The sequence below is a fragment of the Colius striatus genome, chromosome 4 (genome assembly GCF_028858725.1).
Source record: "Colius striatus isolate bColStr4 chromosome 4, bColStr4.1.hap1, whole genome shotgun sequence".
Taxonomy (NCBI): domain Eukaryota; kingdom Metazoa; phylum Chordata; class Aves; order Coliiformes; family Coliidae; genus Colius; species Colius striatus.
In genome coordinates, this window is record NC_084762.1 from 32,835,753 (window position 1) to 32,849,476 (window position 13,724).

The 13,724-nt window shown below is 37.1% G+C and overlaps 1 protein-coding gene across 1 annotated transcript in view; it reads right to left on the reverse strand.

Annotated features, from left to right (window-relative positions):
- LOC104559641 (dynein axonemal heavy chain 5) overlaps window positions 1-13,724 on the reverse strand; it is a 163,405-nt gene that overhangs the window by 104,890 nt on the left and 44,791 nt on the right. Inside the window, exons 36-41 of the mRNA XM_061994521.1 lie at window positions 11,322-11,588; window positions 10,996-11,124; window positions 10,368-10,583; window positions 8,838-8,984; window positions 7,111-7,283; window positions 5,369-5,547 (exon numbers count right to left, since the gene is read on the reverse strand). Of these exons, the coding sequence (XP_061850505.1) occupies window positions 5,369-5,547; window positions 7,111-7,283; window positions 8,838-8,984; window positions 10,368-10,583; window positions 10,996-11,124; window positions 11,322-11,588 (1,111 nt within the window). The remainder of the gene's footprint in view (window positions 1-5,368; window positions 5,548-7,110; window positions 7,284-8,837; window positions 8,985-10,367; window positions 10,584-10,995; window positions 11,125-11,321; window positions 11,589-13,724) is intronic.

Sequence of the window (13,724 nt, forward strand, 5' to 3'; positions counted from 1 at the left end):
CCGGAGGAGGCCGTGTCCCGAAGAAGGGACTCAATATCCACAGCTGCAACTGTGGGGAGGAACCCACGACAAAGCAGCTCGTTAAACTTATGCCCAGAAGAGGCCTTGTCCCGAGAGAGGGACCCTGCAACTGCAGAAACTGCAACTGCGAAGAATCCACGCCAGAGATATTCACCAAGGACTGCGTCCCGTGTGAGGGACCCTGTATTGGCAGAAGCCACAGCTGCTGGGAACAATCCACACCAGAGAAGTTCATTAAGGACTGTGTTGGAGCAGGGGAAGAATGCCAGGAGTCGTCCTCATCTGAGAAGACAGAAGCGGCAGAGCCCATCTGTGAGAGACTGACCACATCCCCTACTCCCTGCCCCTCTGAGCCGTTGGGGCGGGAGGAGGTAGAGATATCAGGAGCAGTGAGCTAGGCCCGGGAAGAAAGGAGGGATGAGGGAGGAAGATCTTAAAGTGCTGGCTGTAATTTTCTCATCATCCTACTCCATTTTTTTGCTTTTATTCCATTCTGTTTCTTGTAGAATAAACTTTCCCACTTTCCTCTCTAAGTCGAGTACTGGAGTCTGTTTTGCCCAGAACCATAATTGGCAGTGAGCCCTCCCTGCCCTTGTCTCAATCCACAACAACCTTGCTTATCTTTTTACTCCCATTTCACTGGGGCCTCCGCCATCCTAATGAGGGTGGGGGTGAATGGGGGCATCGAGCGAGAGACTGTCGTGGTGCTGCTGTGCTAGCTGGGCCAAACCACGACATGCAGATAGAAAAAAACAACCAAAAAACTCTTATTTTTTTAACCTTTTTTCATGTCCAGTAACTACTTCTTTTAATATCATTGCATTGTTTGGTCTTTTTTACCCATGTAATTTTGGAAGAAATCTTCAGTAAAACCAGTGGAGTCACATCAGATCAAAATCAGTGGTAGTACAGCCAAAACTGGCTCCTTAAGACTTGATTCAGCCAGGACAATACTGTATATCTCACATTAAATTCAGTTCAATTCCATATGTAATATTTTTCCTAATGTGATAAGGAAAACATACTCCAAAATAAAAGAATTTGCAGAAAATAAAAAGTCACGTGGACTTATTTACAAAATTTAAAAGCAAATGAAATATCTACAAATATCACAATGCCATATATGAAGCAAAGATTAAAGTAATTCTATAGACAGGTAACAATTTAAAAACATAAAAGATTCAGTCCCGCTGTCTTTAAAAACAAATGAATGACAAATGTTCCTTGACTTCACTGCTGCAGCAGCAAGTCCTTTAACTAATGTGTTCCCTCTTATACAAGGAATATCAAGTCCCTGAATGCACCAACAGGCCTTAATTTCCCTGACCAGCCTTACTTAGGGCTTCTGTCCATGGGCTTCTGTCCATACTCTTTGTCCTCTAGTCCAGGAGCTACATTTCCATTCAGGCAGGTCTGAGCTATATTGTACTTAGGGCTGGACACATAGACTTACCTCCAGTCCTGCCTCCTACTGTTTCTAACTGAACATCCAGCTGGAGTCTGGATCCAGCTTGTTATTTCACATTGTCTTATGTGTATATACATTGGATTATATATATACACTGTATATTAAAAGGTTTTGAAATTTCTTTCTCTATAGGGTGGTAAGATTCAGTTCTAACCAAACTATTTTCTCTAAGGAAAGGAAAACAAAAAAAATCACTTGTTCTGTGATGCCACCTGCTGCATGGAGTTAGGAAATCTGACTCTCAGGAAAGGCCAATATCCCACAGCTTTGAATAAATTTGCTTCTTGCAAAATTATTTAATTCTGGTGGTATTTAAAAGAAAAAGGAAAGCAAATACATAAATATGTATAGACGTAGATACACACACAAATAAAAAAACAGCACATAAATTGTCATCTGCAAAATAATTTAGAGATAATGTAGTTGTGCCAGTGCAGGCACCACAGCCACACACACAAGAAAAGTATGTGGCAGGCTACTGTGACAACCCTTGTCCTGCCAGGTGACTCAACAGGCAGGTGATAACATCTGCTGGTATTTGCTTTACTTTTTAGTAACAGTGCTGAAGTACCCTTGATTTGCTATTCCTTGGAAATTCTAAGACTGAATTTGATATAATAGAAAACTTGAAAATTCACCTCCTGATTTACTGCCCTGGTACTTTCATGTGTTACCTCTGGTCCAGTTCAGATGACCAATTCTATCTGAATCTACTTTTTAGGTCATATTTCAGAAACAAAACTATCAAAAAGGAAAGCCCAGGCCTTAGCATCTTGGCTAGATAGTCTGCTTATGAGTACCTGGAATCCCACAGGAAAAGAAAAGAGAAGACAGAGAAAGAAAGAGATAGAACCTCAACTCTGAGCAAACATAATTATAATTTTATAGTATATGATATAGTATTGTGTATATTACATTAGGCTATTTTATATTTTTCTATTTCTTTATTCTGAAGATCAAAACTTACTGTCCTTCCAGAAAACATCTGAAATGTGTCTGTAGACACAGCAACATCCCCTCTGTACCCTGTTTTAATTCTCACAGATGAATCTGCTAGTATCAGATGAAGTCAAAAGTTTGGAAGAGTAAACACGAGTGATAGAATACAAAGTCTATCACAGATACGTGGAATTATAAAGAATTTGTCAATGTATACACTAAAATATGTAATGTGTGTCATAAGAACTTACTTATCAGCCTGCATGAAAGAGCTTCCAGAGCTGTGAAGACCTATCCTTCTTTTTCATCAAAGATCTCATGTGCATTAAAGAATCTTTCTCTAAACTCACTTTGCCCTTGCTATTAAACCAAAAAGAGCTCATTTCCTTCCCCAACTTCAGCACATTCAATCTTCAAGAAATATCAGACATCTTAAAGATGTTTCAACAACAACAAAAGAAAAAAAAAAAAAAAAGTGATTCTAAGCCAGGTCCTTCCAAACTGTGAAAATAAGTCCAAAGCAACTGAGGCCTTTCCCAAATGGAAGCATCAATGACTTATGTAAGAACAGAATCTTACTTTTCTTCCCAGACACAGAACAATCTGATGAATGCTGAAAAATATCATCCTATTCAGGCTCTATTCAGCTGGATCTATTTTCTAATTCCCAGGTAAATTCTCTGAGAACTAAGCCACCATCGCACTAGCAAACTGACTGAGACAAGCAGTCACAAGCATCATGGTCACCCAAGCAGCAATTTGTTGAGTTCCATAATTTCTATTGAACACCAGAATGCCATTAAATGAGGCAGCCAGATAAGAAAGACAAATTACATGCTATTACTTGGCTTTTGTTGCATATGATGACAATACTTACATGGAAAATATCCAACTTATAGAGAAGCAACAGACAATGAAAGTCCTAAAGCTCAGCATATGTTCTTAGACACGGAAATTGTGCCCAGTTTTACTAAAAGAAGGCAATGACAAGCTGCAGTTATCAGTATTGCCTCAATTTGAAAAGAGAGAGGATAAATTACAAAAATGCTCAGGACAAAAGGGTAGAAACAAAGCAAAGATACAGAGGCTAGATGTCTGAATTGACATAAGTCACAGACAGTTTAATACAAAGAAGTGAAATTGCCAAGGATTCAAGAAAAAAAAATGTGGTAACATAAAGAGATACAAACATTCTAACAGAAAAGACCTAGGTAAAAAACAACAGCTTGGTGAGATCAATTACAAACTCACTCCAAGGAGAAACAGAGACATCTCCCCTCTAGACTGATGACTGCAGGTACAGCAGAGACCCGGACTGTATTTGGTGTTACGAGCATATTCATGCTTATTCAGAAAGCAGGCTGATCCCAGTCCTCTTCTGTTTATTACTAATGAGTAAAATAAACTTGAGACACTAAATGCACAACAGAAAACCTGCAACTAAAAGTTGGCCCAAAGATCTGAGGGCTACAACAGGCGCTTTGAGAAACTTGTGACCTTTTCTGAAGGTGCTTGCATGTGTAGCTAGTTCAGTTTCTAGCTTAGAAATGTTCCTCTGTAAGTTTGGTGTTATATAAATGAACAGCTTTCCATAGCTCCTGGTCACTAGGAACTCTCTTTTCATATGGTCTTGATTATTAATACAGTATTTACCTCAGTTAAGGACAACAATAACAATGTATTCAGTGCTGAAGTCATCAGTTTCTATGAAAGTAATCCACATCCCAGTATAATTTAATGAGATACCATGAAACATATCTTCTGGTATCACTGCTCATGGGACCACTGAGCCAGTTTCAGCCTTCTCCAACAGTAAAAGTCTGGATTTACCTGAAGAGATCAAGCTAAAGCTAAAAATCAAAACTTCTGAGTCATGAAAAAAAAAATTGTCAAACTGCTTAAATAATTTTTCCCTTTCTTTCTTCTTTCTTTCTTTCTTTCTTTCTCTACTTCTTTCTTTCTTTCTTTCTTTCTTTCTTTCTCTACTTCTTTCCATTTTCCTCTTTTTGACACAGTCATTAAAGAAAGTTAACAAGTTAATGAGGCCTAAAATTATCTGTAAAAGAACAAAAAGATTAGGAGGAAGAGCAGTAGCCCAATGAAGTCAGCACAAGTACTGCTTTTAACTCAGTTCTTCCCAAATACATACTATTGGTCTTCTTGATCTAACTCAGTGACAAAGAAATCTGGTAAGATCACAGAAGAGATAAGAGAGGATTATGGAAACTCTTTTCACCATTAAATGGAAAATCGCTTGAATCCATACCCAGCATACCTTTCAGGCTTTCTTTAGAAAAGCTTAACTGGATACTCTTAAACTCTTAAACAAAAGTTACTTCTATTAAAATCTTGTCCAGCTTTGTTGGCTTCTTAGTTAAAACTAGAAATGATCTCCAGGCTATATTTCAGGAGATATCACAACAGTGAAAACTGTGATACCCTGTGTTAGATTTAAGACTGACTTCAAAGCTCTGCTTACAATGAGAAGTTATCAAAGTTCGTCCACTATCTCATATTCCTGGTGTTAAAAAAGTTCTAGAGGTCAAAATAAGACACTGAATCACTTTGCATATTTCTCTGCCTTGCACAACAGAAGCTTCGTATTTGTCTTGCTTGATAAAACCATGGGAAGGGAAGGCTAAATACCCTCCCCCCTTGGGATGAGTGGGACAGAGGCATAAAGAAAAGCAGTAGAAAGAATTAAAAGGTAAAAAGAAAAGAAGACATAGATAGAAAACAGCCTCCAAGAATATAAGAATAGACCAGAAAGCATTCAGAAAAAGAGAAGGGAAAAGCGGAAATAATCAAATATCAGGAAAAGTTGAGTGTCTGGAAATAAGAGAAAACAGAGAAGAAAATACCCTACTAAAAATTGCTAACTCACTAGTGAAGAGGCAAAATCTTTTAACTCTAAAATGAATAAACTGGATTTTTTCTTACCTTTGTAGATACGACCAAGTCCTCTGTAGTCCATTTGGTCTGAACAATTGAAAACAACAACATACTTTCCAAGGCATTTGCCCATGTCCTTTGTTGTCTCTGTTTTCCCTGTCCCTGCAGGTCCTGCTGGTGCACCACCCATACTCATGCCCAGGGCCTGTGCCAGAGTTATATAACACCTAGGGACAATACAAAGAACTCTATTTATCTTTTCTACTATAAATTACTTCAAGTCCATTAATGTAACTGCAGCAGTTGTATTGTATAGAGTTGGGGAATGGGGCAGAAATGAGCAAGCTTCCGTGTGGTAAGTCCTCAGGCACCACCCTGGGACATTGTGAAGCTGGTTAGTATGCATGCAGAAAAGCATGCATGCAGCACAGCAATGACTGCAACAGCCCAGGAAATGCACAGTCCAACTCTAAACACTGAATACCAAGAAATACTGTGATGTTCTCACACTAATCATGTGTCCTTCCTCCGTGACTCAGCCTCACGCTGCAGTACCTAGACCCACGGGTTTTCTGCCTTTATTCCCATCCTCATACTTTTCCCTCAAGAGCACATGGGATAGCCTCTCTGATCTGGCAAGGCACAGAGGCTGGAAGGAGCTTCTGTTTCTTGCTATATCCTGGGTTGGCATACTCAGATTTGTCTCAGCCTTCCCAGATGGTGTGGAGACTACTGAAGGGTGTAGGAAGTCTACTCTAACCTAAAATGCTCCAAAATCCCAGTAAGCCCATTTTAACACTGTGAAATTCAATAATTTTCTGTCTGGGGAGAGAAAGCAGACACTGAAAAACCCCAAACTATACCAGCTAACATACCTTCTATAAAGTAACACAGCACTTCTAATATAATAGCAGTAATAATGCTTTGTCCCCTTATTGCTCCATAATCAGCTAACAGGCATTCAGTTAACACACTCCTAACAATTTGCTACTGCAAATAAGGTAAGGACAAACAGTATATGTAGTACAAGTCCTAAACAGGACTTGCATTTCATTTTCTGGGCCTGTCATGACATGGTCTTTGTCTGATATGATGTTTAGGAGCACTCAATTTCACTGCATACTATTTTGACATTCCTATTTAGACTTAAAAGAACAAGCTCTGGCATTGTAAATACATCTGCCTCTTTCCTAGCTGAAGCACTACCAAGTACTTTAGGAAAAGAAGAATCTAATGCACTCTGCACTGTGCTATTTAACTACCACGCCAGCAGTAAAAAGTTCTCCTTATATTTCGCCCTCAGAGCCTATTCTGTGTTTGTAGTCCTGTGATTCTCCTTCCTTAAAGCCATGTTGGCCCTAGATATTTGACACTATGTCCTGAGTTACTGCTTTTTCCTCAGGGGCGATTTCAACTGAATCACTTGCCGTAATCCCAAATTCCACGACAGGCTTATTGAAAGCAGCAATATATTGTTGTTTTAGAGCCACTCTGTTCAGACTGGTGAAGTCTATGTTGTTCAGGTATATTTATGTTGAGGATAAGTAAGTTTTTAATGCCTTCTAGAGCACATATTTCTCATGCAAACACTCAAAGAGAATACAAGACCCCTCCTAGGGGTGCCTGCTTTCGCTAGCTGAATACATAAGCACTGGCCTCTGCTGTTTACCAGCAATATTGCAGCACTATCGTGCAAATTAAGAATTCTGACACATGAAAGTTAAAGGAAGTATGTCAAAGGAATGGAATATTAGCTCCAGTACTACACACTGCATTCTTTTTGTAACTACCTGTCAGTTAAGGGAGTTATAACAAGCCTGTCTGTACACCCTAAGTATTCATTGCAGTAGGTGAACTCTACATCAGTGATTTGGATAATGCATTTATCCAAGTCCTCAAGAAAATAAAATCGAGACTGTTTTTGCCATTCAAAATCAGATGGAGATTTAATGTTCATACGGACCTACAATGGAAAAGAAAAATTATTAATACAGAAATGAAACAGTATTAAAAATCCATCTTAAATTCCATACAGAAAAAAAGAAGTCTACTACATGTAAACTTAAAAGCTGGAAAAACAAGCACAGAATCTGCCAGAAGACAAGACATCCAGAATTATCTTTTCAGACCTATTATATGCTCTGAACTTTTTGACCATTCTAATTTTCCTCTTAATTGTGTACAGAAAATATGAATTATGTCTTACAGTGATATTGAAGAATAGTGACAAAAAACTTAATTAAAAATTAAGTAAGAACACTGGTCACACTACCTGGTACCTGGTGCCATTAAATCATGGACAACACTTAAATGTGTTGTGTGCATGTCTATGTGTTTGGGATGCACTTTTCAGTATGAACTTGACACACATATTTAGATTTGTGGCAGATTAATAGACTTTAATTAGTTATTTTCTATACTTGATCTTAAAACCACTGGCCTCTTACAGAATACATAGTCCTGGTTATTGGCCTTACAGACATAGTGTAATGTGAAGAGGAGGTTCCACATTATCAATAATTTCCCTCTAATTTCTGTCAATCAAAAAAGGATGTGTTTAGCAGGGAAAAGAAAGTTTTGAGAGAAAAGGATAACATGACATGTACCAATTAAGAATCCTTTCCCCAGTTTTGGACTTGTCCATTATTTTTCACACACAGACCCTTTAAATTGAATCAATTTTCTAATATTTAATTTTATGACATTAAATTAATTTAATTAAATGTCCAATTAAGAAAATAATTATTAAAGTAAATGAAAAATTAGAGGCTGAGTAAAACCCCATGCCTATCTTAGAAGCTGGCAGTTTTCTAACTCAGAATTATTCTTTATGATGTTCTATCTTTCTTTATACACACATTTAATTTTTCTCTTTCTAACATACATGCATAAATTACGCAATGCAGTATTGAATTATTGACCTTTGCCTCACGCAAGCTTTTTGAAAGTTATTTTACTTCCATTTTTATAATTACAGCTTCACATAGTCAATGTACTTATCTAAAGGTAGTCTGATGCAATTGAATTAAAAAGAAAAAAAAGATAAAATTCCTGTTCTGCTTATTGTTGCTACCCTTTTCAAATATATGGAGGCTCATCACTTTAATCTTTGAATAAATATTACCTTAAATCAACACATAGCCTGGGCTGGAAATCACATGATAGATAGCAATACTAAAGGGACTTTTTTCATTTAAATTTCAATTAAATAGTGTATTAAATTTTCAATGTGAGAGAATAGTGTAATTTTAAAAGTTAAGTCCTTTGCTCACTGTGAATTTGTGCATGATGGGTATCAACAATAATTTCAAAAACTGAAGTCTGAACCTATGAACATACCTATATATAATTCACCCTTATCTCCTCATGACATCTATATGAAATCAAACTAAATCTGTAGCACAGTACCAATGTCAGATCTACTCAAATAGAACAGATTCTAAGATTTGTTTACAATTTTTTCATATGCACAAAAACGTCCATACAGAAAGTCCCTTCAAGATTTTCAAAATCTTACCAAATCATCAAAGATATCCTTCTGGTGCACATGAATGGTGATTAAAGTTTCATATTTTGTGCGCTCCATTCTTGTCAGATTGTGTGTTGTCATATCAATCAAATCATTTAAAAGTTCCAAAAACTTCTGATTTGTCGTGTGCATTGCCTTTACCACATAGCCAAAACAGCAATATTAATACAAACATAACGTGTTTTTCTTATGTTTAGAATAAAGAACACCCGCAATCATATGAGCCCATGACATCTATGATCTGGTTTGTATTTATTAGGCTTGGAATCCTAAAATCAGATTTGCAGGTTGCCCTCCATGCAAACATTCTTAGCTCAACAGAGCACCATAACGTTCTATCTAGGTGAACAGGTGATGTTATAAGATTTTATTCCAAGACTATGCTTCTTGTAATATACTTTACATCTCTTCAGCTGATTGCATCCCTGCAAATTTTCAGAAACATCAGTCTCAGATTTTGAATATTGCACATCAGTCCAATCAGTATTTTTTCTTTAGGGGGAACAGAATCATGGAGGTCCATCACACCCTCTAACCAGAGAAGGGGAAAAAAGGTAACTTTAGAAACCAATGTTAAAATAATAGTTTATTTTGTGGCATCAGATTCTGTTAAAAAAATCCTCAAAATACAATACTGACTTAAGTAAACAGCATCAGCCTGTCAGTCATGTTCCCGGTAGACAATAAATTATAAAGAGCTGAGGTTACAGAAGGGGCAGTTCATATATTCCCCTGTTCCAAATGTGCAAGAGAACAACACATTAGCTTTTTGCAAATATGTGCAAGGCCTAAAACTCAGTTGGCTGTGTGTGTTTTGCAAACATACACACAGAGCTCATCCCAAAAACCTGAAAGTTGTTTTCTAGCTAACACAAAAGAACTAAAAGCAGATCAATGCCCTCTTTAAACTTTGTACAATGCAGAACAAGTAGCACTAAGTAGTCTTCTCTGTAGTCTAGAGTCTTTGTTTTCATTCACTATCAAAATACGACATTGTACCATTCTCCTTCATTTATTTTTATGTTAGGATGGTGTCAGAAGTTCTTAGTCCAATCTCTGTGCTCTTTTTTAGAGAAAGGAAAGAACAGAAGCTCTTCAGCTGAAGAATCTAATATCCTCTGTTACAACAGACCAATTCCCATGAAATATGGTTATTTCCCCAAATTCTGGGACCTCTTATTTCTATCCAAATTTGACTTTGGGAAAGTAATAGGATAAGATTCCCTGTATTCCCAGACTGAGAAAGTGTCCATTTCCAAGATGACTGCACTAATGGTACAATACATTGAGAAAATCTCAGGATTAGAAATAATTCTAAAGCACATTTTGTAGTACACTGAGGAAGTGTGATCTGTCAAGACACTTTTTATTATTCTGTTTTCCTATTAGTTTATTTGTTATTCTGGTTACTTATCTAGTATTTTGTGCTTTTTCCTACACATTACTTTTAACTTTTCACATTATGCACTGTTCCAAACAATGTTTCTAATTAATCCCCAAAGATTCATTAAATACTACCTTTTTGTCTGTTTTGGTACTGTTCAGAGCATTCTCTGCATCTCTGGTCCAGATCATTTGAATTCCCAGAAGTCCTATTTGGGCAGGAAACATTGCCTGAAAGTCATACAGTTTAAATCCTGAATCGTTAATGGCCATTGATGCCTGTCTAACGATGGTGTGGATTGTTTTCCTAATCCCATTCAGCAGCTGACCTAACCAGAATTCCACATTGCCCTGAAATAAAGAAGAAAGTACTTTTAAAGAACTAGTTGATGAATAATTCACAAGGAGAAAAGGCCCTACTCAGTCTTTTTTCTTTTTTTTTCCCCCCCAGCCCTTCCTATTCCCCTTTCTCTCTTTGTTATTCTCTAATCTTTAAAAAGATTCCTCTCCTCCTTCTGCTCCTCTGTCCCTCTAGAGATACGTGATGGGTTTGGCACATCACTTCAGTACTGCTGAAGAAAACAGGTAAAATAATAATTACAGAATGACACAAATGTCCTCTCCTTTCTGGCCTTTGCTCTTTCTGTTTACATCGGAATATTTTCACTCAGTCAAATAAGAGAACAATGCAATATTGTTGGTCTCTAAAACATAAATCTACTTTAAATCAATCCATGAAAACTGCAATATACACTTCCATTACCTGAGCTAAAACTGGTTCAATAATATTGACCTGTTCTCCTTCTTGAGATTCAAATAATAAAATCTGGTCGTAGTTTTTTTCACTGAATCCCACTCGGTTCACATTGTCAAACAAACTTAATAAATGTGCCTACAATAAAATCAGGGAAAAAAGTTCCATAAACAGATGTGATATGGCATTCTTACTTTGCCTTTAAATCCCACATTGGAAGAGTCTATAAATCTTTCCATAAGTGAAAGAAATTCTCCCAACCAAATAACAAAATTCTCCATGGTCCTCCCTTAGTAATATTGACCATAAGAACATTATTGCTTTATTACTTGTACCTGAATAGTGTGGGAGTCAGATGCTTGACCAAGGATTTCCAGAAGGGTGGGGTCAGATACAAAAAAAAATCTAGGAAATATTAACCGTTTTTTTTCCAAATACCCAGTCAGTGATTTCTGACAGATTTCCAATTGTTCCAGCAGATGTGGTAATAGCTGTGCCAAAGTCTCATCTCCAACACAGCATTGCACAATGTTTGATGTTTCATGGGCTCTCTGCATAATTCTCTGCCATGATTTATCAATGTTCTGAAATCTTCTAGATTCCTGGAGTACATGAAAAACACATTAGCTCATCCTTATATTTGTCACATTCTAAAAATTAAATAACCCCATGAGTCAAGGTAACAGTTTAATGTTTCCCTTACTGTTCAAGTCTTCTTTGCAGGACTATTGCTGAATATGTATGAATATTATAGGCATGCTTATAATGATCAGTGCTTATAATAACCAGAGTTCAAATTGCAAGAGAAAGAGTCCAATGGGACGCCTCTGGAAATGTCTTTTACTGTATGCTGGGCACCAAAGTAATCGATATAAAAGGATTCCAACACACACCAGAAAACTCAAACAGCAGCCTTCTCAAAAATTACAGTCTCTCTAACAACAATACACAATGTCATGTAATGGCTGCTCGATGCAGGTTATGAGAGTAACTTGTTAGCAGCAGCACTTGACAAACAAAATCAGTATAGAGTGTCTTAAGCTGATGCACTTGCAAGTTACTGTAGGTGAAGGGACATGAATTCTCAAATACTGGGAGCTGGAGAATAAATATTTTTCAGTATACACAGTATACTTTTTATACACCTTCAACAAATGAAATGTTAATGGGATCATAAATTATCTATGAGCTAGAAGAGATCTCAAAAGACCATCCAAAGCCACTTGCCTGACACAAAACAGGATCATACCCATGCCACTCTGTTGCCTCTCCAGGCAATCTTTGCCACTGTTGACTCTGCTTTAATATCTAAGCTTAATCTTTCTTATGTGTACACTGATTACTTCTCATCACATTAATAGATACAGAGAATACATTGTTTTCTTCCTGTTGAGAGTAGTCTTTATTTTTTTAAAACTTACCATGTCTTCACTTCAGTTTTTCTTCTGCTTCAAGCCAAACAAGCCTAGTTTGTTTAATCTTGTCTTGTACATCATTCTTCCTGGATAGTTCCTCATTCATATCACCCTCCTCTATGCTCTCTCAAATTTCAATCTGTGTTTCTTCACCCAAAACCGGGTAAAATATTCTAGTTATTGGTTAATGCTGTTTATACATTCCACTTTTCTGCCTGCATTTTACACGCTAGCAACCTACAATTCATATTCTGATAAACTATGTGAGACAATGTCAAAAGCCTGTCAAGATACATAGCAACTACTGGTTTTCACCTATTGACAAAACTTGTTGCCCACTATAAAAACAGATTGGATTTGTCTGACAGATTTTGCTCCTAATGAACCCACACTGAATTTTACCCATCTCCTTGTTAATTTTCAGGTACTTACAGACAGATGGTTGCACTAGTCATCCAGGAACTGCAATTAATCCACTCATCTATCATTACTCCTTAACCAATCTGTCTCTTCTACTCCTTCTATAAAGATAGTCACTGCTTTTTTTCCAGGACTTTTTTTGGTTACCAAATGCCTCAGTTGTGCTGCAGCATCTGTTCATCTGCAAAACCTGCTTATTGACTCTCTGATAAGCATTAACAATAAACATATCTCATAAACTGAAAAAAAATACTGTTATCTTACATAACAGTTAAGAAAGCTTTACTTACAAAAATTAGCGTTAGTTTGGGAAATTGTAAGCTTTTAATTACAAAAGATAGGTCCTGAAATAAATTCACATTTAATAATTTCCTAATAGTCATGCTTTTGTTAAGTTACAGCACTATTTGATCCAGCATTACTAAACTGTGGTGTGTTAGAACTACATGAAAGCCACTCATTAGGAGACACAACAGAGAGGATGACTTATTCTGGTATTTCTCTTCTCCCGGAAGTCAGATCATTCCTTAACCATTTTGCTGCTGCTACCATGGAAAGTCTTAACTGCCTTTTGAAGAAGCTGAAATAATTCCCACAGCTTAGCACACATGTAGCTGCCCAAGCCTTGCAGCATCTCTTTGTGGAACTTCATTATACTGAGTCCTCACAAGTACCAAGTTCATCATTACATAACTTAGAGTCTATAAACACAGGTACACAAGGATAAAGAGATGTTTGCATATATGGCAAAAGTAGTAAGTAGTCCTGAGCCCTGTACGATCCTATACTTCACTAATATTTCAAGCTGAAAGGAACATTTGATCCTGAATTACAAACAGTCCTGTTCCTGTAGGTTTGACCAAGTTCCGAGTAGTTCAACCAGTCAGACCCCAGTTTGGCAAA